Here is a 25,929-nt window from a genome sequence, read left to right on the forward strand (position 1 = left end):
AGAAATACTAGCTATTTAAGATACTATCAACAAGCTCAGCAATTAATGAAGTAACTTTTAACTTTGAATCAAGTTTGCTTTTCTAATTGTGTAGTTTACTTGCTTGCCATGCAAGAACAGAAAAGTGGACTAAAAAACCAAGCTGCCATTTTCTTTTCTTTTCATCCTTATGACTCCCTCTCCCAAATGAACCAGCTAACAACAAATCCCATCCAGTGCTGTTTCTCAGCTTTTATTAGTGAGTTAGAAAGCTTTCAAGTTATTTCCAATAATCTAAAAAAAGATATTAAAACATTTGATGTTGTCAGATTACATTAATAATTTGAACAAACTTTAGTACTTCAATCACTTTTTTTTGGAGGTGGTAAGTAGCCAGTATCTTATGGAAAAGAGGCTCATTATGCCCTTTTCTGTGCCCCACTCTTCCCAATAACTTCTGAACCTGTTGATCAGTTCCAGTCAAAGGTAATGGAGCATTAGAGGCCTGGAAGATATCAGTTCCTACAGATTTTGCGTAAGCAGGAAGACAGAGAGAAGAGAAAGCTGCAGGCCCTGACAGTTCTGTCTTTACAGCTGCCCAATTCCAAACAGCAGCAACCAGCCAGGCTGTCAGCAGACAAGTAGCTCCCACTTGCTGTGCACACAAACACACCCAGTGTGCGCTCTCACCTGCCCAGGCAGATAGGTACAAACCTGGAGGTTACTTCTGGGTGGGCAAGCATGCTAAGAACACGGAAAGGAGACAGTGGAGTGCTACAGAATGTAGGACCCACTCTAAGAAAACTGGCTCCATTCTTTCTGCTGCTCACAAACAACTTGTTAGTATAAGCTGGTTTTTTTTCTTCCTCTGAAGTTTAAAACACTAGCTAGCACCTTCTCCTCTCATGCGTTTTTACCTGCTCATCCACTTTGTCCAAACACTTTTTCTGTTTATGAAGTCCTTTATAATTTGGTATCTGAGCACAAGAATAGAATAGTAAAAGTACAGAAAAATGAAAGATAATTACAGATCATTTAAGCCACTCCATTCGTATAGAAAGATAATTAAATTACTGAAACAATACAACTAAGCCTTCCTTTGTATTCATTACTTCATTTTATTAGCATAATTTAGGGAGATGCTATTCTTCTGAGGCACTACTAGACTGAATATACCAAACCATCTAATTGTTTTTAATAGTTTATTATTCTCTATGTTATTTATCATAAAGGTAGGGCTAATCACTCTGCTTTCCCCCAAGCCAAAAAAAAACTTTCCGAGTAAAAATCACTGAAAACAAGGACCCAAAATCAGCAGTATTTATGCTGAGAAGTCCTGATTAAGTGATAAACAGCTATTCACATAAAATAAGGCTTACTTTGGTACAGGATTATAAATATTCTGTTATGAATCATTTGAATTGAAAGTGCCACAGAAGAGCTCAGTACTAGCTTTTTCCATTTTGCAACTGTAACACAAAGTAAATAATTGTGACACAAAATAATTGTGACACAAAGTAAACCAGCAAATGAATAAAGAGTTGTGAACTTTTCTTTAAATCAAGTGTATTTTTCTGAACATTAACGTATCTTTACAGTTGTACAAAACCCCTCTCTCTGGCCTYCTCTCCTGTGGGGTTTGAAGATTGAACACAGGACAGCTGGACAGTTACTTAAATACATGAGTGCATGAAAAAAATTAGCAAGCAAGAAATTGTACTTGATAGGCAAAAGTAGTGATAAGCATCTCAAATCCTAATCTATCATTTTATTTTCTTTATCATGAAAAATTCATGTTTCTAAACAAGCACAAAATTTCTAATGTCATTTTATAATTCATGCAGCCAGAAATGCATTAAAACAAACAAACAACCTAAAGTCTCCAAAATGGTAGAAATAGCTAATTATCTTCTTTCTTTGAATCCTAGGCAGGCATTTTTATTTAATATGCTAGAATTTTTACCAGTTTTATTCAGACTTTTTGCACTATTTGATTAGAATGACAACACTTAGCCTACTCTAATAAGATGCAAATAACCAAGAAAGTTATTTAATTAAGACAACCTTTTACAASAACTGACTTAATTTTTTACTGTTTTAAAAGGATGATAACTAGATGCAGTACATCCTATGTTACTAGGATGGATTTTGCATAGCAGCCCATTTATTACAGTGAAAGTCTGTGTGTCATCTGTTATACATAACTGACAGCCAGGAAAGGGAAAAGAAAACACAGAAAACCAAAATCCAGCAATGCGTATTTTACCTACTTTGATATAGAAAAGCAGTCCATTTCTTGCAACTGTAGACACATGCAAAAAGAGCGCCTCCTATCCATCAACTTTTTCAAATTAAATTTAATTTCAAATTCACTGTATTTTTCTACATGGAGTTTGAATATACAGATTTGCTTAAACACTACAGAAGTTAATCAAGATGTTCCAACTGAACAGCTTCTGCTGTAGGAACATCTCAGTCCTTCCTGTTATCCAAAGCTGCTCCTTTCTTTAATCTGCCATGAATCAGAAATCACTGTATTATTGTCTGTTTAAGCTTAGCTTTATTTTACCATATAGAAAATGAGTCTGAGTTCCTGTTGGTTCTCAGTTTTGTAATAGTTATGGGAGGAATTAACTGTTATGCAGTATGACTCTCAAAAGAGTTGAATATAAATCAAAGAAAATAATCAGGGAAGTTAAAATACTGCTGGAAATTTTTCAATATTCCTTTCATGGAAATTGGAATAAAAACAAAGCTAAGTCAAGTTTTTACACATCTAAATTAGGCTATGAAGGAAAATTATCTTAATAAAGGAGAAATAAGTAGTCTAACTTTGGATGAACACAGACTTCCATAATAGCTTCAAGTTTTTCAGTGTTAATTGCAAAGAATGTTTCTCATCACTTAGACAAAGCAAATATATATTTCATAACCTCCTTGGTAATGAGGAACAGCTCCTTACCAGGCATATCAAAATATCAAAATTCTGACTATGAGTCACCATTCCACTATAAACTTTTCATTGATGTTCAATAATACATTGAACTACTTAAGTCAATTTTCATAAAATTTTAGGTCAATAAACAAAAGATGTTTATAAAGTTCAAGATGTTTATAAAAGAGCCTACAATTTCATGTGTAAAAGACTGCACAAAAGGCTTCTAATTCCATAAATCAAAAAAATTCTAATTAATAGTGTATACATCATAGCTGCAGCAAAATAGCATTAAAGCATAGGTATACACAGTTAAAGCACTAATTTATATGAAAGTAAGTAACCAATATTTAGACTTACCCTGTTCCTGACAAAAAATTTACAAATATTTGGATAAAAAGTGGGTGCCTCAAAACAGTTGAGAATGACAACTGAAAGAGACTGTTGCTAAGCGAATGCCATTATATCTGCAGTTCCATAAGAGTTGTCTCTCACTTATCTCAACTACACTAGGTAGCTTTCTCATTCTATGTAAGCAACCTTACCTTACTTGGTACGGGCTGTGTACTTGATCTTCCGTCAGATGATTTTGACGAAGAGCACACACTATCACTTAGAACTGGAGCCACCTAAAAAGTTTCACAAAAACACTGAATAAAAATATATTGAACTGTGGCACAACACCATCCAACAAAAAACAAGATTATCATTCCTGCACATGCAATATGCAAATTGTGACACTGTGCTGCTACATTAGGAAGTCTATGACAACTACTTCTGAAATTAAACTTTGGTTGAGGTACCAAATACAACTTGGGTGAGGTGGATTTTCTTTCAAACAACAATCATGACAGAGACTAATCAAATGTTATTAGTTGGATTTCACTTATTTAACAACTTCATTATATATTCCATTAAAAATATTACTCTCACTACTACCAGCTAGTTCAATACTTTTTAATATAGATACATATTTTTAAAAACTAAAAATATCTAAAGAACTACTTTAAAGCTTTAATAAAACCAACTCTAGGCCAGCATTTTCAAGTTTTATTAAAATTAGAAATATGCCAAAGATAAAATAGATGCTAGTTACGAGTGTTATCTGACCACTCTAGAAATCAGAAAATAAGTGGCACAGTGTTTTGCTCCATTTATCTGGGTTCACTTTGAGTTAGTATGTTGTAGTAGAATATTGGTAGTTAAAGAGAAGTAGTCATGGTCACTAAGCGTAGTTGTGGTCACTATCTTTCAGCATTGTATCCTGATGTGGTATGTTAAAGGCTTTCCCATTATACTAATTTACTGTTATAATAAAGACTTGGAACAGTTTAATACAATAGCTTTAGTCAAGTGTTCATAATTTCAGTTTATTTTTCATTATAATCAAAAGCCGGCTGATTTTCTATAAATATTAGAGTATCTTATTACTCAAAAAGAAACTCCAACTTGCAAGAGATAACAAAGAATAAAGGATTACATTTATTTATGAATAAAGAAAATGAATAAGAAATTATGAATAAAGAAAGGAATTCCACATCTTAACAGTACTTACTTCTCCAGTGCCTGGAATCTTTTTCTGCTGACATTTTCTAACAACCTCCAACAATAGGGGACCACCCACAGTACCTTCTGCTTCTGTAATTCCCAAATCTCGAGCTAAGTTTTCTCGACCATCAAGGCCATTTAGCTAGAAAAAATTACAACAAAGAAATAACTATCAGAAAACACAATATATTTTGTAACATAACTCCTAAAGCTTTTTGATTTTATTTAACACAACAATAATCTGACTAAACAGTAATTAGGACTTCCTGTTGTGTGTGGAATAAAGTATTAATAGCTTATTGTATCATTTAGTCCTGATGTGTACATGAATTTATCATAGACTATCCAAAGTTGTTTTAAATATACAAGTACTTATCATGACCACATTTCAGTATTTAAAGATCTACATGATCCAATTACTTTAGCCTATCACCTTTAAAAGTGAATCCTAGCATACCCAGTCAATGGTTCCAGCAAATTCAAAGATGTATTTCAATAATGATGGAGAGTCCCCATTTCTGTGCAGGCATAAGTACAGCAACATAGGTCAACACTTTTAGTCTCTATTTCACTTAAAGCACCATAGTTTCGGACAGATAGAGGGATAAAAGTAATTCTCAGTATCAGCAAAAAGTTATCAAATTGATAAGAAAAAAAAATAAGAAAAAGACACTTCTCTAAAATCAGCTTCCCATTACAGCAGAAACAGAATGCTGCAGCAAATCCATGCTGGCTGGCATAACCTCAAGATGGCATTACTGCAAATGGCACCAGTTTATCTCGAACTCTTACATGATTTAATGACACTTATTACCAAAACACTTCTCAAGCAACAGCTTGAGCTGCAAGCTTGAGTGCTTGAGCAACAGCAAGCACTGCACTCTGATAACTGATACATGGAGGATAAATAGACAATACAATGGACCGCTCAGAGACAGGGGCTAGTACAAGAAAACAAAGTAACATTGTTCAGCATTATAAAGGATGATCTCAGCAAACTTGCCTTACTTTGACCAAGTTTCATATATGTACTGCAATATGGAAAAGTGTTTCAAATCGCACAAGATGCTTTTACTGAAAAAAAGAAGGGAGTGTTGCAAGGAGCATGAAATGTCTTTACCGACGTGAATGAAGCACTCCTCCCAACAGTGAGTGGCAACACGAGAGAAAGTATGACTCTTCTTACTCAGTAGCATAAACCTGAATGAGGTAATACAGAGATATACTACACAAAGTTTTCTATGAAGATTAAAGGTAAAGTAACAGGAAAGACCCTGTATCATATTTTAGGCTCAAAGAACCTGCAAGACTTGTATGTGGGCACTTAGGTCTGTCCTAAAATCCAGGCTAAAGTCAAAAAATTTCATAATACACCTCAGTGATAAGCATGATGGCAGTTGTCCAGAATAATTAGCAAGATGGTAACACTGGTGGTTTAAAAATGTTAATATTAAAGACCATTAGAATACTTAAAAATCACCAAGTAACCTATCCCTATGAATTAAAAAAAGCCATCATATTTTAAACTATTTAATGCATAAAAACTTGTTTCAAACAAAAAGAACAGAACTAAAAGTATTCTTTCACTACAGTTAACATTTCAAATTACTCAGTCGCTTTTGGTCTTTAACTACAGAAATGCTTAATATTCAGGTTTCAATTAATAACTTCCCTGTGGTTAGTATGTTTTCAGARATTATCAAAATTAAATACGGTAAATAAATTAGAAGTAAACAGATTTTAAATGAGATTATACTTTGAGAAGTTACTCTCCAAGTAACATTGTAAGATTCTATGTTCACTTCATTTCAAAGAATTTAATTGAGTTTGTTAAGCCTATGAATTAAGATCTTTCTGTAAACTCAACCTAGATTTGAAAGTTTGTTTTTTCATCAGTATCTATAGGAAGCCTTCTGCAAAAGAAATTATGCTCTTACTTGTACATGTAAAATTTCATTGCTTCCACAGAGTTTGAAAAAGCATAACCATCATTTTGTAAAATAATTACATTGCACAACCAGAACAAATTAAGTTCATATCCTATGCTAACAAAGCAAAATATCAAATAGCAGTTTTAATTACTAAACTCAACATATATGCTCATGTACTTGGGAGAATATAACAATGATAACCGACTTGAGTGATAAACAGCCATTTTTTAAAACACTTTTTAAAAATCCGATCTGTTTGAAAGTTTTCCTTAGTACAGAAGATGCCTCTTAGGACAGATCTGTCCTAATGCCATAAACGAAGCTAGCGATATTTAGCAAATGATAAAAATGTATAGGATTTATACGTTTAAGCCCCCCTAAAAGAAACATGGACTTCTGAGAAACAGTAAAGTCCATTTATATAACCACAGTTTTCAATTGTTTTAATCCACGCTCAATGCATTTCTCTGGTCATTTTTTAAAAACCCATAAAATCAATACCCAAATCAAATGAAAAAAGAAAAAATTATTGTTCAAATAAGAAGTCAATTAATTGATTTAACGGAGTCAGATTTTTAATAAATTAAGATGTTTAAACTGACAGTAAGAATAAAAATGAGTATTCAACAGGTAAGAGAAATTTTTCAGTTAAATGAAACTGACTCTTTCTAAAGCTTAATAGGAAAATCTTCACATTGTAAAAAGAGACAGATGCACACATTCCCTTATGGAAAAACTCTAAATCAATATCATAAGCCTAGAAGAAAGTGCATTTGTCATCTGTATCTGTAAAGTCTTTTGTTTCACTGAAATTTCTCTTCAAGCAGATTAACTGACATTATTTTACTCTTTGTGCAACAATACTAAGTTAATAACGTAACATGGTAAAATTATTGGTTAAAAAAAAAAAGTCGCAGGTGTTTTCTTTTTCTGTCTTATAGACCCCACTTATGATTTCACAAAATTTATTAATTTGTTAATTCAAAATTGACATTTTATCAAGCATTCATTTTTGAAAAGGCAATAATCATTCATACTAGCACATTTTCCTGGAGAATGTGTCTCTATTGCAATGTGTACCTTTTACAAACTGAATATCAAAAACGATTTAGAATAAACACAAGTAAAGTGGCTTAAAAAAAAAAAAAACCCTATAATAGTTTCTGTATTCATTGCCATCCACTCCAAACAATCAGTCTAGCATGCAATGAAAACAGCATCTTTCTTACTGTGCTTGATTCAGGTTGAAAAACAGCCAGTGTAAAATCAAGAYTGAAAAAACGTAGAAATTCTGCAACAAGACCAGCTACCAAGCGACCTAAAAATGAAATGGGAAAAGTAAATATATACCAGACAGAAGCAACTCTTATTTCAAAGATCTAACATTAATTTGGCTTCAGCAWGCACATCTACACTGAACTAACACTCCTACAAACATTATTTAGACATTTAGCAAGCTATGACCGCATAGGTTTCCAGCTGCAAGTTCACACCAGATCTAATTCATAATTTGTGTACCAATTCATTAATTTCTAACTCAGATCAGTAAGCCATCAAATGTAAATTAAAGCCATCAAATGTAAATGATTTAAGCCAGCAATACAGCAGGAGCATTAACTGAGGTTGCTTACAAAACTCAAGCTTAAGTTTGTTTTGTTTTTTAAACTACTGAGCTATTTTAAAATATTTTAGCATTTATCCTAGGCTTGTGTTCAGTACTGTACCTCTACAGTCTGTTTTCACAGGTTACTGTTTCTATTGGTCTAGAATGGTTTTACTGAGTTAGCATAGCTATAACTCATCATGAAATGCGTTAGTCACCTTACTTACAAATATAGCAATTTCATCAATATTAACTTCAAAAATTCTACAACACATTCTATTCTGGAAGAGGTGAGCAGTAATTGAGACATTTATTTGACAGGAACAGGAGCACAGTTTAAGTCATTAGGATTGTATTGCTACTACAATATTCAAAGGTTTAATTCTTTCACCTCTAAATTTATTTATTTTTTCTTAAGAGGTAGAATAAACAGAAAGTGCTTACCATCCTTTGTACTCAAAAAATTTTTCAAACTTTCATTCACCAGAGGTGTTTTGTTCTGTCAAAAAATGAAAACAAAAAGGTAATTAACAACAAAATCCTTATACGACAAAAATTTTTAAAAAAGTGTTTTGGTGCACAGGATTCCTTACAACACTTGCCATGTGTAACTCACTTCAACTAAAATTCACCTTTGTATTAACGCTACTACCTATAAGTAAAAGCTGCAGAGTGACATTTTTACATGGGCAAATTAAGATTGTCTCAGTATTTCTATTGTCAAAGCTATGGAGCTAGAAGATTCGTACTCAAATTCTTAACAGCCTTCCGATTTTTATTTACTTCAGGATTAAGAAAGGTAAACTATGCAGTTCATTTGCCAAACTGCTGCTGAAATATAGTGCCAAGTTTATTTAAGAACTAAAGTTTTAAAAGGCCAGTAGCAATTCCTATTTCTAAATATCAGGAAACCCCAATACTCTCTCTTTTTTTTTTTTAAAGCATTGGGCTCTTACATAGTGATACATACATTTTTCTTGATACTTTTCACAACTGGAAGGTATTAAGACTATTATTTTTAATTTTACACAAAGCACTGACAAGAAGCTGAAACTGAAAAAACACTTTGCTTTCTTACCTCTACTTTCTCTTGTTCTTCTAGTGCCAAAAAAACAGCTGCTCGCAGCTCTGCCTGCCAAATTAAAAAGAAACAATATTTCTACAAGCACAATTTTTCACTATGCAAATAGAATGTAAACAGCCAGCAAGAGGCTTAACATCCATTTGTTTCTCCTCAAGCAACATGGCACTGATTGTAATCTACATGAGAGCAATTAAGACATTTAAGACCAGAGGCAATGTGACTCGAGGCTGAGAAAGAAGAGCTTTCAGCCTGAAAAGCAACAAACTGGGAGAAAAAAAATAAGTCTGATGCATATAAAACTTACTGCATTATTTCTTCACACACAAAAAGATTCTAAACTACCTATATTATCTCCTGTTCGTTTCTTCTGAGAGCTGAAAATCCAGCTCTTTGAGGCCACTTTGAAACTCCTACCCTTCATTTACAATTCTTTAAGGAAACATATACAAATAGCTCAAGATAATATATTTTTTAAAAATTAATGTTAAAATATAGAAATTACTATGATTTCTTATCAGATCATACTTGAAGAAACAGAATTTCCACAGGGAAAAGACAGCATGATTCAGAGCTTTCAAATATTTTTGTAATGAGATTTTACCTAACTTTTTTTGTATATCTTAATTTCAAGAACCGTATTTCTTCTAAGGCATTTTTGAATATTTAAAATTAAGGCTTGGCAACTTTTTTTAAGCTTCAGTGACTCTACTTCTTTCATCGAGCATTCCAAATGGACAACATACATTATATTTGATGAAGAAATTTGCCACTTCAATCAACTCATAATTAGACAAATTCTGTCCAGTGGATACACTGTGGTAATGAACTATAAAAGCCAGCATTATTGTATATGCTAGTTTTCTCAAAACCAAACAAGGAGCAAGAATGTTTTCAAAGAAAGACTGATATGCATAATTAAGCATTAAAGACAGATTGAAGAGTACCTGAATTTCCTCATGTATATTAGGAAAGGTAACTAAGCTTGTATTGCCCTATAACTGTTCCGTCCCACAAAACAAAACAAAAAAAATACTTTTCAGGGGAAAAAAAAAAATCTCTCTCTCTCCTTTTTTTTTTTTTTTTTAACATAACTGTCTTTGGAGACCTTTTTAAAGGACAAATAACGCAATGCAAAAAAATTTAACAGATATATCAGAAGTATAAAATGTTTATTACAGCTGTATGCGATGGTCACCGTTATACAGCAATTTAATTTTTTTCAGGTGCTGGGGTACAGCACTCAATCAGTAAACCCTTTTAAAGACTATTAATATAAATATTATTCTTACAGAATTAATTTACAGTTAACTTCCCTACCGATAGCTAACAACTTAGATTTATTGGATTTTATTTCACTAAGAAAAACYTCAAATGATTATAAGATTGACTTTTTATTTTTCCACTGATGCCACTGAAGTTCAATATACTTATGTAAGAGGACAAGAAGATTAAACAAAGCATTAGTGAAGCAAATCGGTTATTATGAATTGTGCAAAGTACAAGACAGCAGCCATTACATGTGGTTAGGAATAAATAATTTGTTCCTGAAGGGCCTGGATYATGAGACTAGAATAAAACAGGCTGAAAGTAGCTGCCATGACATAATGCAATCCAAAGTCTGACCTGTCTGAGATTCTGGAACAATATCATAATTGTCATTCCTTTGGACACGTCTGCAGTCATTTGCCTCCTCCACTCCTCTAGGTCCCAACCCAATGGCTTTTAAATACAGTTTGAAGTACTGTTCTTCCCCTTCTCATCCGTCTAATGGCAGTGTCAAAATTTCCCAGATGTTGCCATTTCCCATTATTAGTGGGTTCACTTTGCATCTCTATTATTGCTTGCCTGATATTAGGGTCAGGGCTTCATCACCAGAAGATAATACTACTGATACCTACCACATTTCTCTTTTGGTTACCTGCAGCATCTAGAACACCACCCTGCAGCCTATCCCACCAGTTCTTCACTTGGTCCTCCAACCCTATAAGCATCATGATAGGTTTAAAATTAAGCATTCCTGTACTCTGACCCCAGAAAGGGTGTAGCATTCCAACACACTTTGACCTTGGTCCTCTGAGCTGTGGACTGCTCAGATCATAGTAAGATATTCCCAAAACATCATCTCACAATAACTTTTGACATAGAGCCATATACTTGAATCTGTGAAGCTAAAGCAGTAATTCTGAAGGTCATGAGGAAGAAAGTAAAGAAATAATAACTCTGGGGCCAAAAGGGAGATTGCCCCAGTATAAGAAGCTGTATCATACTACATACTGGGACATACAATGCCAGACTGGCAACTCAGGTACCGAGACAACTCATAGACAATTTGAACACCCATGAAGACTGAGACCACCATCATCAGGTACAGTCAAAGCAACCTGTCCATAGAAGCATTAGATACAGGTACTTAAATGACTATATAGATTAACTCTTTTACCTGGTGTTCTTCCCCCTCCTCCCCCCCCTTTTTTTTAAAATGCATGTTGAGGGTTTACATTTGCCTTAGCCCTAGTTCCATTTGGCAGCAGCCCAATCTGTGTTCCACAGCGCTATGATCTGCTCTTGCCCATCACTTTCCATCACCATACTTCACACTGCCCCATTCTGATTGACAGTTTTCAACGTAATGCAAACACCTTTTAAAGGCTTTTATTCACAGTCTAAAAGTAAAGCAGATCAAATCTTGATATTCAATTTCCCACCCATGTCCTTTCTAAGACTTCAACACAAACAGCATTTTGCAGATCTTGACAAGTACAGAGACAGTGTAGATAGTACTGTGCTATCATTCTTGCATCCAGGCTTCTTTCCTATCCTTTGGAAGATGCTCATTTCCTTCCATTCCTAGAAAGTTTTAGTAGGCAAGAGCTCTTACCAGTAACGCAGCCATTTGATTTCATAGACCTTTGCTAAAATGGATAAGGCTATCATTGTACATGATGACTACTGCCTTCAAGCTGTACAGATATGTATGGGTCAGTGTTCAGAAACAAAGGTTCATTTCCTTTTTCCTCCCAGGCATTTACAAATCTAGTCATACAGAGCTGTCTCCTGCCGATTGCTGTTGCACTGTAAGCAAGAAACTAACGGCCCATAAACACACCTTTTCTGCACTGGGCTGCAGTACCCTGCTTCAGAACCCAGATAAGCTTACCCTGTTCTAAATACAGGGCCTTGTGGATGCATCTGAAGTATCATACAGGAGAACATCATCTGACTATCTCAAGAGTTTCTCAAGTACAGGAACACATTTTTTTCTAGGTGGCATCTCAAAAATGCCAATCTGATTTGGGAATACTCTCTGAATAGTAAGATAACAAGCACCCACCCCTTAAGAAGGTTATTCATCTGATTTAGTACACTTGTAAAAGCCATCCACAGCAGCTTACATAGTCAGACACTAGATGAAAAGGAGAAGGATAAAAAAGGAACACAGAGACTGTCTAGGACTGAAAGGTAACACAGGTACCCCTCCTGGCCCAGCCTACCAAGATCCACCTGTGCCCTTTAACTATCTCTTATCTGTGGACCCTAGTACATAGACAGGTTGCACACCCCTGGAGAATTAACTTTTACTGTGGGAAARGGAACACATTTGTCCAGCACTTAACCAAGAGAGAAAGGAGCTTATCACCCTGGGACAAAACAAGCTTGAGACATTGTTTTGCAAACGGAAAGCACTTGGGAGACTTCCAATTCATTTCTACTCCTCAATGCATGTAGGCACATCAGAGTGACCAAGATGATTTTTCCTGTAACAGGCACAAAGCTGAAAATGTGGATACAGCTTAAGTATAATCCTATTGCTTGCACACAGGTCTCCTTTGCATAGTTCCACATTTCACATGCAAACATCCCGATGTTTACCACCCCCTGAAGATACTGCAGCAAAATTATTTTTCCTATCGAAACTTATTCATGCTTTTTATTCTTGAGGCAAAAGCTTAGATGAACAGACAAAGGTTTCATGACACTGATGTCAATAAGGTGGGGAATATAGATCAAAAAAGTGGTCACTTTAATTTCATAAAATGCTTTATTTGTACATACAAATATAGGCATAGTGCAGCTGAGTACATCATCCGCTAGAGCTCTCCTGGCCATTCCACTTTTCTCAAAGTTTGACAAGGCCTTGCTGTTTCATCTATCTCTCAACACTATTTCTAAAACMCCTCAGTTATGAAGTCCCGTGGCTTTGCAAAGGAAGCACTGGGATTTTTTGTATCAAGGACTCATTAAAAGAAAGCATAATAGAAGTTTCAAGTTGYCAAATGCATATGCTACCACCATTCTCATTCTGCTTAGGTAACTGAACACTTAAGAGTTGTTGAAGCCACACACAGGCAACTTGTGCATTCCCTAAGAAGCAAAAGGTAGGCACATTCAGCAAGTACCAGTAAGGGAGACTTGCACTTCAGAGATCTGCAAAGGGCCAGCTGAAGGTGCAAAACTCCCCCTCTGCAAGCTTGCATTCAATTATTAATATACATGCATCAGCAGAAGGCCGTGGTTGAATGTATATTTAGGGCAGTGAAGTGGTTAAAGTAATCCATAAGATTTTGTAGGGTAAAAGAGAAGAATGCAATGCTATTGATGTAAATTGCTTACAGATCCCTGTGCTTTGCCTGGAAGACATGTCATTGCCACCCGCTCCAGTGCTCTGAAACAACCCCGCAYATGCACAAGCATAAATAATCTCTTCCATACATGAAATTGTACCAGAGGCACATGGGCATCTTCCTAACAGCAATGCATAACGTCCAGCATCTCCACTTCCAACTCCAAAACGACCGTCACATACCTTGCTAGATACAGAGCAAGACCGGCAAAGCAGTAAGCTCTCTAACCACTTGTAATCATCCCACGCTAAACTGAGACCTTTTCTCACCAGTCTGCAGGCATCACAAATCCAAAGCTGGCACCAAACTGGAAACAGCAACTTCACTACCGATGTTACTCAGTACCTTCTTCTGTCACTCCCCACCTTTAAAGTCTGTGATGTTCTCTCATCTTTGAGCATAGTCAGTAGTTTGCATGACTATTCTTTCTCCACCTCAGGGCAAAGTCTTTCAGTTTAGTTTAAGCAGCCCTAATTAGCTCTGTAATTTAAGCTGTCTGGCTGTGTAACGGAAAAGAAAACGCTGGGAAAATAGAGAGGAAAATTCACAACATGGAGAAATAGTAAGTATCTAAAAGACATAAGTTCTACATACCTGTAGCTATTATTGCAGTTTATCACGCTCTTACTCTGCATATCACAAGCAGTTCTCACTCTCATATTCTTAAAGGTAGGATACATCCAAAACAGCAAGACCACCATACTCATATTTAAATGTTGAATTTCAGTTAAACTGAAATCAATATAAATTGTTATTACTAAAAATAAGAATTTATAGAAATAAGTGTTCAGTATAAGTTTAATTTTCCCCTTGATCCCAATAAATGAGTTGGCTTTCTGATATGAACTGCTTTTAAAAAACAGCTGCAAAACAGCAAGAGATTACACTGTAGTATACAGTATACTGATCATGATAGTTAATAATTCAAAGACATTTAAAAGCATTATGCATTATAATACATGGAAGGGACATGAGCAAACAAATCAACAATTTTAACTGACCTACAAAAATACACTTAATGGACCATTTTAACAAACAATATTTCATTTCTCTTATTCTCACCACATTATTTGCCAGTACCTCAACTTTTTAGTTTTTGAACCAAATTAGTAAGAACAGTATCATCTGGCCAGAAGCACTACTACTCATACAGTTTTTATAATGCTTAATTTCCCCCATACTCATAGTAACAGCAAGTTCCAGTGATGCTGTTAAACTAAGGTGGCATAAACTTATTTTTCCAGGAGAAAAGAGATCAGCAGATACAAAGCAAAACACAAAATAAGATGACAAAGGAACACAATAAGAAGAATTTCTCTTCTTGTTCAGATGATGACAACTTCCCTAGGAGAGAGAAGGATCACATGCTCTTCAAGACAGAACATCTGTAATTGTACAGTATGCATCACATTTTTAGTATCAGTAAAATTTTTTAAATAAAGTACAAATATCCACAGTTACATTTTATATAAGCATTCTTACAGTATTCAAAAGAAAGCAGTCTGATCTGCAGCAGACYAAAGATAGGAAATGTCTCAACTAGACATGGCAAATACATTTACACATCTTCCAGTTTTCACAGTATTACTTCATTAAACTCTTCTATGCTCAAAGCCTAAGGTAAGTATAACAATTTAAAAATCTGTTTGGGACTTGTCTACAAAGTAATTAAGATTTTATTATTATTTTCCAGCCAAATAACTTACATCAAAGTCAATATGCCCAAGAAATTAACCTCAAAAAAAACCCCATCCTAAAACTGCAATCCATTATAAAATTATGTTGCGTACAAGAGGACAAAGTTGTCACCATAAGTTCTCTTCTTTTATAATGACTGATAAAGCAATTGCTATATGTTCCCAAATGTAAATACCAACAATCTCATACATTCTATCTGTTCATATCATTCCATTTTAATTCTAATCCTTCCAGAGCTTTCTTTACCTGTTTTACCAGAACTTTACCAGAGTTTTCTTCACACCAATTCAGCCATACTTTAGCCTATAATTTGCTCTTTAATGTATCTATTTTTACAAATCTCAGACACATCACCACAATTTACTTTCTAGCCTCACCAATCTTGGAAAATAAGCAGTGCTCATTCTGGTGTATAAAATCTACACATTAGCAAAGCAATTGTTAATTTTCTCTCAGTTCTGCCACATAATAAAATATACTGACATATATACAATAGTTAAGGAAACAATACTGAGCACAAATATGTTTAATTTATTTCAAAGAAAGCATGATGCCCACTTTTTATGTATGGTATAATCTAATTTAAATTAGAAGCTAACCTTTTAAAGAGACCAGTTTACTCTGAATTCTTCTGAAAGACAAAGGATTGTTTATCAAGTACCAACAGAACAAATTCCATAAGTTACTAATACTAACAATCAACAGATAACCAAAGTAGTGGGGCAATTAAGATTTACAACTAAGAAGAAACCCTAAGAATTCGTAGAATGCATGGCCTTAGCCATAAGCATAACAATTATAAGCCAATAATTACCAGTATTAAGAACAGCAATATACTGGTAAGTAGGATGCAGTTTGTATTTTTGTAAGTCATCTGCTATTTTGCATTAATGATAAATTAAACCACACTGGATACTACAAGCTTTAGCATTACAGCATAGMGAAGACTACAATAAACGTATTTACATGAAACTCAGCCAACTGGCAAGTGTAGTACAATAACTTGTATACTATACAAAAACAGGAATTAAGGAACTACAGTTTAAATACTCAAAAGGACCTAATGGATTTGCGATTTTTTAATTGTTACTATTATTTTCACTATAATTATTTGGTTAATACAATATGAGGTTAACAGGTGGCCCAAAAGGCCTATTTGATACTCATCTAGAAAAAGCTTTCCCTACTCAAAACACAGTTACATGAGCTGGGATCTTCACCTATTTATGAAATTTAAATAAGGATTGCTCTTTCGAAACTGCAGGAGCAACAAAGTTTCAGTAACAGCATTTTATTGAACACTATAGAATCTAGCCAAATAGTCAATGGACTTTAAAGGGAGTGACTCTGTATTTTCTTTGTACACACACAGACACTCTCATTTCCATCAACTGTTCCAGTCATTAAACTGTTCCTGAAATGACAGTGATCATCCACCTCTTGAAATACTTCAAGTAGTATTTTTTGGGGAAAAAAAAATATCACCATCTGTGATTTGAAGTTCAAACTTCATTTCTCTTCTGGCTTAGAAGGGGGTCCAACAGCTCATTGTTTGTATGGCTCTTTGCTATACACAGTAATTACTGCTTGAACAAGAATCCTTAGAACCAGTTTTCATATCCTTGCTAACACAAGCCCAGGCTACACTACAGGTATGGAAGCAATTACAACAGAGAAAACCTTACACCTCACTACAACACTACCCTCCATATAGCTTCTTAACATAGAAGTATTTGTGCCCTGTAGCTAGGCAGCATCCCTAGGCACTTCCCTTGATTAGCAGACCTTCAAGACACAGCTTAAGCTCACCCATACTCAAAAGAAGCCGTGTTTAAGCAGCGAYCCTTAAGGATTCCTGGTTGAAGTTTTCAGTGAGGACTTTTCGACTGAATAAGAGAGAAACCCTATCCACTCCATCCAACGCGACCCGGCGGCTGAACGTTTGCAGCGGCTTTAGCAGCAGCAGGGGAGGAGCAATAGAGCTCTTGCGACCACAGCGTGCCTGCGGGCCCGAAAGCACACAGCCAAGACGCTGGGATCCCCGCGGCGGCCGCGGGCTCCCCTCCCTCTCCCCGCCTAGGCGCTTTCGCTAATGCTGCGGCCGCCAGACAGACTTCATGCGGCGGTCGGGCCTCCCGTCCGGCCCGCGGCGAGCACGGACCAGCTCCACCTCGCAAGGCAGACGCTGGACCCGGCTCCCCGCCGAGCTCCAGCCGGAGCGGCCGGGCAGCACCAAGGGGGCGGCAGGCGCGGCCGCCAGGCCCCGGCACTGGCAGAGGCCCCGGCACTGGCAGAGGCCCCGGCACTGGCAGAGGCCCCGGCCGGGAACGCCGGCTAGACGCGCCAGGGAGAGGGACGAAGCCCCAGCCCCTCCCCCACACGCGCTCCGCGCGGCCGTTAACTACCGGCTAGGGCTCTTCCCCTCTCCGCGCTTCGCGAGGTGCGCGTGCCATACCGGGGTCTCCTTCCTCCCACCTTAATTTTATTGAGCACCCCGCTGCTCTCCAGCGTCTGCACCAGCAGGTCCCGCAGCTCCGTGTCCTCCTCTGTCGCTGCGGCCGCCATCTTGTTTCTCCCTGACAACCGCCCAAACTGCGCTAGCGGCAGGACGAGCGCGGCAGATTCGCCTCCGCGGCCGAGGGAGGCACTAACCCAACGGCGGACCCGGGGAAACGAGGCGCAGCCGGCCGGTAGTCGCCCTCGGTGGCGGCCCGAAAGGGGACGCAGCGAGGCCGCRACCGCCCAACGCCCCCCCGGCCGCGGCGCCTGGAAAGCGCGGCGGCGAATAGGCAGCGCGGCTGCCGGCCCCGCGATTGGCGGGCGGGAGGTTTAAAGCGGGTGATGGCGCTAACGGCTGAGCTACGCCGCTGTTCGGCTTTAGCATCATCGCGACGCCAGAGCTGGTGGTAGCGCTATCTGCCAGGTCCCTGTAAGCAGGCCCTGGGCCCTTTTCCCTTCCTAACTTGGTGCTTTCCCCCGGCAGGGCGGCTCTTTGCACCGCGCGCGGACTGTAACGGCCGCGCCTGCCGTGGGCCCTGGCGAGAGGGTGAGGGGAAGCGAGGTCGCCCAGGGCCGCTCTTCTCGCGTCCTCGGCTCTTTATAACGCCGAAAGAAAGGGTGCATGTCTGTGTGGGGAGGGAGGCGCTAAAACCGCTTTAAGGAGCGAGGAACCCTTCTCCYCCCTCTTCTCAAGTATTGCGCCTCCTTCCAGTAGAGAGGAAAACGCAGTTCCCGTCCTCTGAGGGGGGGAGGGACAATTTCTCAGGGTGGTAGTGGGCTGCGAGAGATCTCGGAAAGTACGTGTACCCGCTCCCGTTCAGCATAAGCAAAGCAGGGATCGAAAAGTATTTAAAATGTGTCAACAACATTTATTTTATAATCAGTATGCTATGTTAAAAGCGCCGGGCAGTGCCTTAGGAACAGGAGGCTCCAACGCTATCATTTCTTAAAAATGATACAAAGCTTTCTAGAATGCAGTGCTTAATCTGCAGCAGTGCACGTTGCTTCGGGGGAAGTCTTTTACTCCTTTTTTTTTCAGACTGAACCTTGWCTCCTGAACTTTCTACGATTTTTCTTGAAGAGAACTCAATTATATAATGAAGAATTTCAGAAGTTACGAATATTCAAAGTGTGCAAGTGTTCCTCGAAGAGGAAGTATGATAAGGATATTGTTGGCGGTTGATACTACTGTCAAAAGCATGCAGTAGGTGGCACTAATTCATCGGCGATGTCTTAAATATCAATCAAGCCTGGTAAGTCAGGTGTCACTAATACTGTCCTGTTTTTATTAAATCCTCTAGAGGCATGCTGGATCTCTGAGCCCGTTTCCATAGCTGCACAAAGAATATAGCATTACATTTTTAAATCCCAAATCTCGGAAACATTGGCAACCTTTCACTTCAATGCAAAAATTTAAAGTAAACCCACAACAGTGCACTTCTTAAACAAAACAGTAATCATAAATGAAGTTTAGATCTAGCTTTTCAAAACCCTACCAGAAGCAAAACATTACTGCAGAAACGTAATGCCTGGTATACTTATGATCTTTATTCATCTTTTATTCACAAAAATGGATGGAAACATCTGGTAGGCACTTAGGATTTTTTTGTTTGTGAATTATATAAAAACAAAGCTGAAAAAATAATTTGACTGTATGATGTGCTGTGATAGCAGGAAATAAATCTAAATAATGAAATCATGCTGGTTTTTGATGACCAGCAATCTGGGCTTTTTTAGTTATATTTTTCTGCTATGGAGGTGACTGACTGTTGCCCTGAAATACAGGATTTGAAATTAATATTTTAACATAAAGTGGAACAGATTTTGTAACTTCTTAAAACTGCAGCATACTCTTTTCATACAGCTTTCATTCCTAACACTACTTAACCAAAACAAAGACATTGACAAAAATATGAAAAAAAAAAATGAACTGCATACAACATTAAGCCTATCTGGTAACACTTTTATAAATAGTCCTTAAACATCTTGGAGCAATCCATTCTACTCTGCTATATTGAATTAGTTACCCTATTCGTATATTGGGGAAAACATGTAATTTAATTTATCGGTGAAGTGCCACAGATACCATCTGATAAGGTCCTGTAATTTTTTTAATCTAACAAAAACAAAAGTTACACATATATTTTAGAAATGTGGAATCAACAGATATGAAAACTTGAGATTCCTTTTTGAATGGTCTGAGGAATATCTAAGTCACCAATAAGAATATATCATTATTGATTTAAAAGGCAAAATAGGCTATAAATGTCAGTGTTAAGCTTGAAACAAGATGTTGAATAGCTAGGTTTCAGTTCTGGTGATCAAGTACAATTGAAAAAAAGTGTTTATAGGTTAAAGTTAAATTGTTATTTCAAATAATCATATGAGCCTTGTTAATGTTGTTATGATCAAAAGAGCCACACTATCTCAAGGTATAAGACTTTACTTGTGTGTCTGCCAAAAGATGTAATGACAGTGGTTTTGGTTCACCGAAATTTGAGGACACCTAGCTTGACAGAAGGAATATTAAATAATCAAAGGGATCAGTACTACAATTAAGAGTATAGGCTGGTAAATGAGTTTTAGGCTAGGGAGGGGAAGGCAAGAATAGGGATTGGAAAATAATCCGCAAAATAAAGGTGACATTCTTCTATCAGCCATAAAAGCCTTGAAACAGGCCAGCATGCAAAAGCACTTCTACAGGAGTAGATTGGGATCCTGTTGTAGTAATCACAAATGGTCTATTTTTGTCAGTGATCCAGAGGGAATGTATTCTGTGCCAGTTCTACAGTTGAGAGACACTGCTTTCCCTTCCAAGCTGACAGGCACAGCAGGGACCTAGACCCAAAGGTCTGTTAATTTACTTGCATGCCTCCAGCAGTTTTGGAAAGTTGTTACAACAACCCCACAGAGATTATTCTCYCTCCCACACTGCTACATATCTCTTCATGGTGTCACCTCAAACCCTACTGCTCTTCTGCTTGTGAGAATGACAGTCCAGGTCTAAATGATTACCAGGATAATGGTTTAAAGGTATATGAAACTGTGAATAGTAGGGAAGGAAGTAAATCAATAGTGGGAAGTGTGCAACTACATTGTAACTACACTGTTGGTATCAAAATTAGCAAAATAATTGCTTGGCTGGATAACATGGTGAGCAATCCTCATACCACTATACACAGCTATATCTATATATAGCTATTTATATATCTCTATATAGCTATATCAGCTATATCCCCAGTACCCCCGTATGGATGCACTGGGGATTTCTGTGGCATAAAATGAAATTAAACATGTACTTTCATTAACTTAAAGAACAATGTACTCCTTCTAATCTTTTAAAACTCTAATGCTTTGAACTATGGCTACTTTGCTGATGACAAGCCAGCTTTTTAGCTATAAGTTTATTCAATAGTATTTATTCATTCTGTCAACTGTGGTTTAGATCAGTCACAAAAGGAATGTTTTCTCAGTTTGTTCTTCAGCAACAAATACTGTCTCCAGTATTTCTTTATTGTCATGACTATGCTTTCTAGTATATATTTGTCAGATATAAACCTTTCTCCCCAAGTAAATRTTTCAGAATGCACTAGCATTCAAAATATGAATGTGACATAGGTATTGGCATTATGTTTGTTTGTCCTGACAAAACCAAAATCCACTTGACAAAATATTTGATAGGGATTACAAAGCAAAAAGGCTTAGAAGATAATTCATCAGTGAAAAAAATTGTGTTTTGTAAAATTCATTGCAGTAACACTGGCTTCTTGCTCTCAAATGTATCTAGAATATTTCAAATCCAATCTATATATACCCCTTTTGAGCACTGCAAAGTACCAGAAAATTGTGTAGCTAAGTATTCATCGCCTAGAGGGCAGCAAAGCATTCTAATAGTCCAACTTCCTACCTGGCAGACAATGAACAGTCTCAAGCCATCTCATGTCCCATTCTAATGAAAATGTTATCATTTTAGATATATCTAATTCCAAAGTCTACCTTTATTGAAATCATATAACTGCATCACAAGAGATAGACAAAAATTATTTTTACTATTTCTACAGAAATGTAAATATGAAGAATACTTTAAGAAGAAAATGTATTTTTCATGGGAAAACCAATATAGCTTTGCAAAGATGCTGTAAAATTAACACTGCATTATTCAAAAAAAAAAAAAAAAGCAGTGGCAGCATTGCTACAAGCTCTTTACACAATATGAATCCAATTTAGGCCTTCAAAAACCATGCATTGACCAATTCTATTGATTTAACATTAGGGCACAGTAATATATGTACATCCCAAAATCTGTGCATCTGATCAGAGTTTTGTAGATTATTCTTATTAACACAAAAAAAAATTAATAAAATCTAGCTAGATTTGTGAGTTCTATTTGTGCAATGGGAATAATCAAAAGAAAAATCATTGTATAAGGGGGATAAAATAAGAAAGACTCTTTCTTAACTCTTAAATCCCAATCTGCATGTACACTGCTGGCATCTAGAAAAATGTATTTTTTAAGTCTCAGATTGAAGTGTTTGATATAAAATCCTTAAAAAAGTTGAACCATGCCAACTTCATTTTTTTTATTTTCTTCAGGCAACACATTTCAGCATATAAACATATTTTTTAAATCTAAGATACAGTTAAATTTGTTCAGAAATTTTTTAGGAAAATGATATTTTCAGGAAAAATAGAAATGAAACTTTTCAACTGTTTTGGCATTCTCTCGCTCAATTTTCCACCAATCATGTCATCACGAGTGTTAATAGCCAGTGAACAGGAGAGAAAAGTGAGTACAGAAATAAAAGACCATATTATTTATAATGAGAAATTCCCCAAATGAGGTCAGTTATTTTTCGTTACAGTACTTCTCAAATTTTGAAGTCCAACTTTTCTTTAATTATATAGAGTACTAAAAATCCAATTTAAATCAGTTGGTGATTAAGACTCTAGTTCAGGAGAGCACTTTGGTACTACTTATTTTTATCCCAGTTCAGAAGAGCAGTTGAAGATATTCTAAGCTGGTTAGTATGTGCTTGTGTCCTAGGATTTGAGCATGTGTAATTCTGTGGAGCAACGGCCCTGTAATGTAGGATGTGGATATTCGTCAGATACTGAGCTGCAAATTGAATTGCCAGTCTATTCATTAGGTGAGCAGTTAAGGCAGATCTCATATCAAAGCAAGGATATTGATAGACTTTAGGAAGAGTCAAAAGTCCTAAGAGCTTCTCTAGCTTCTATGTAAATATTTATGATTATCATCCAATCTACTTACTTTCCTACTTATGCTGTAAATTCTTTCTGCCTCACTCATAATGAATAGTCTTCTATGAAGTCAGTGGGGGCTACCAGTGGCCTAAAGTGCTGCTCACACAGACTAAAGCCCCCAAATTTCTCTCTTACTATATTCAAGTGTCAGAACCTAGTAGAAATATTAAATTTCAGAAATATTAAATTTCATCCAAGTCTTGGCACCAGTTTATATCTTATAAACCTGGATATTTGTGTATGCTTGTTAACATTCCATCATGTTCTGAGATGTATTAAGATAGCCTTTCTGAGTAATTGCTAACTATTAATGATGGACAATTTTTACTCATAAATGATTATTTGAGAAAACTGCCTTATGATTTTTTTGTCTTTTAAACAGGTTGCCACAACAGTTGTTCACATTACTGAGTAATGGACTTCTTATGTCTTAATACAGAAAAGGTCGAAAACACTGAAAGTATAACTTGTCTTTCTTCCTCATTATAGGTGTCAGCATTTGGATCTGATACAAYGTTTGATTTAAAATTTTTGATTTATTAACAATTTTCTCTGTGCTACCAGTATACAAATAAATATTAAATTGAAAGTCTTAATGTTACCAAAAGGTCCAGACAAGAAAGAGTCTCAAAGTGTGTGGGGGGGGGGAATGGGGGAACTGTTACCAGCTTGGACAAGAAGGAGTCTCAACAGGAGCCTCAGACAAACATACCCAAGGACACCAGTGCAGCTGGGACTGATACATCCTGAGAAAGTACAGATAAACCAGCAGAAGCCAGTTGGAGCCAAGATTAGGACTGAAATAGTTTTTCTCAAACAAGGAAGCAGGCCAAGTTGAGACCATGTATGGAAAAGTAGAGCAAAGTTCATGGCAAGATGCTGAGTGACACCTCTTCTGCCACCACTAGGGACCCCCAGAGACTCAGACCGCATGCGTAATGATTATGTAAATGTAGTAATTAGTTCTAGGAAATAKAATGAATRTGTATAATYATTCCTGGAAWTTTAATGCATATGCATAGGATAGAGCAATATAAACTTTAGATGATGTGACACACAGTGTGCATGTTGGGTGGAGCTATCCCCCGTGTACCCGGCGCCGTAATAAAGAGAATGCCTACTTCTTAATGCTACATTGGTGTTAAGGAGTTTTTCTCCCGATTTCGGTGACATTAAGGAGATAGTTATTCAAAGTAGCTCTCCATTCTCTTTTTTGTCAAAATATTTGCTCTTTAATAGTTTCTGTTAACATGCACTCTTTTGTAATGATATCATGACATAAAAGATCTGACTTCATTGTCTTAATAACTTAATAGGCTACATGATTTCATGGCAGCTTTGGATCTCTCTTTAAAACCACCTTAATGGGAAACTTATCTTTGGGTTTATTTTTCTCAAAGTGAGCAGAAGCCTTAATTCAACAGCCTGAGTGTAAATCCCTATTGCTCCTCAAAACAGGTCTAACATTGAAGCACAAAATCTTGCAAGCTATATTATACGTGCAGTACGGCCCACTCCTTTCATCCTTAGTCTGCAATGGTAACTTCTGAGGCAGTAAGAATAATTCAGTGCCCATGTCCACTGACTCCTTGTGGGCAGCAACAAAGACCAATGCCAGATGGAGTGGTGATGCCCTCAGCAACAAGAGGAGGAGGAGGAGCAGTGATGACTACATGGCTCTGGAGAACTTCAMTATTTTTAACTCTTTAACAAAGTTTCTGAAACTTCTGGTACCTCTCAGACACTGTCAGAGACAACGCTAAACCATGTGGATCCCTTGTTCCATTCAACATGACCTTTGCCTGTTTTTATAGAAAGGTGGGAAAAGAGATTAGTTTTGCTTCATCCTCCTTCTTACTGTGTAAATGTGTAAACATAACTACAAAATCTCACCTGTGAATAATAATGTAACTTTCAAAAAAGACTTTATTACAAGAACTGTAATTAACTTGTTAAAAACAAATGTTGTTTTGCTTGTGGAAGCAGATCTGCCCACATATTTCACAAGTGCATTAATGGAGGATGGTTTTGACATATCCCTCATAGTTCAAAACTATACAATAGTAATTAATAATCACACTTAGTATTTATGAGTCATGCGTCAACAGAGAAACAGGTGTTGGAATCTGTTTTCTGTTTTCCCACAGTACTGAGAGAGTATCTGAACAGTCTTGTGTGGGATATTTGTGATTCATTCCTTTGGGTTCTTTCTTCCTTAGAAACTTCCTGTAGTTTGCAAACATGGATGTGATCATTTAAAACTTCCCTCGCGATGCTGCAGAAGTACACCACAGAAAAATGTGTCAGCATTCCTCTGTTCCTCTTACTGGGGTGGCTTTATGCAACAGTATGCTATTTGAGTATGCTATTTAAACATTAAAAATATGGAGTATCCTCACTGCATTCCCACAGACCTGGGTGTTACATGGATTTTTAATATGAGATCAAAATAATTAAAATACAGAGTATGCTAACTAAGAACTAATCAAAACATTAAGATGAGCAAAGCCATGCATATAAATGGTGCGAGAACATTCTACACACATTAAAAAGAGGAGGAGATCCAAAAACTCAAGCTGGCTTCACACCTCCTAAAAGGCACCGGATGAAATGTGGGGCAAGAATAGGGATTCATGGAAAAAAAGTCTTAAAAAGGAGCAGCAGCCCCAGGCACACGGGCGCGGCCGCCCTCTCGCTGCCGCGGTGAGGCGGGAGCCGGGGGCGCAGCCGCAGGGGCATGCTGCGGAGACAAGAGCAGCGGCGCT

At 36.9% G+C, this 25,929-nt stretch overlaps 1 protein-coding gene and 1 long non-coding RNA gene across 3 annotated transcripts in view; one reads left to right on the forward strand and one right to left on the reverse strand.

Moving 5' to 3' along the window:
* FGFR1OP (FGFR1 oncogene partner) overlaps positions 1–18,074 on the reverse strand; it is a 29,142-nt gene extending 11,068 nt beyond the window's left edge. The window contains exons 1-6 of one of the 2 annotated variants that reach the window (XM_026062788.1): positions 17,876–18,074; positions 9,075–9,128; positions 8,441–8,495; positions 7,623–7,711; positions 4,470–4,604; positions 3,460–3,543 (exon numbers count right to left, since the gene is read on the reverse strand). In XM_026062788.1, the coding sequence (XP_025918573.1) occupies positions 3,460–3,543; positions 4,470–4,604; positions 7,623–7,711; positions 8,441–8,495; positions 9,075–9,128; positions 17,876–17,965 (507 nt within the window). In that variant the 5' untranslated portion in view covers positions 17,966–18,074. Of the gene's footprint in view, positions 1–3,459; positions 3,544–4,469; positions 4,605–4,919; positions 5,556–7,622; positions 7,712–8,440; positions 8,496–9,074; positions 9,129–17,875 lie in introns of those variants that run through there. The other variant, XM_026062789.1, reaches the window with a different exon arrangement.
* Positions 18,075–18,239: 165 nt separating this feature from the next.
* On the forward strand, positions 18,240–23,848 carry LOC112964546. The gene is made up of 3 exons (XR_003253000.1): positions 18,240–18,329; positions 18,939–19,152; positions 23,547–23,848. It is a non-coding gene; the product is annotated as an uncharacterized LOC112964546 (long non-coding RNA).
* Positions 23,849–25,929: the final 2,081 nt, after the last annotated feature.

The sequence above is a fragment of the Apteryx rowi genome, unplaced genomic scaffold, assembly GCF_003343035.1.
Source record: "Apteryx rowi isolate R43461 unplaced genomic scaffold, aptRow1 scaffold_193, whole genome shotgun sequence".
Lineage (NCBI taxonomy): Eukaryota > Metazoa > Chordata > Aves > Apterygiformes > Apterygidae > Apteryx > Apteryx rowi.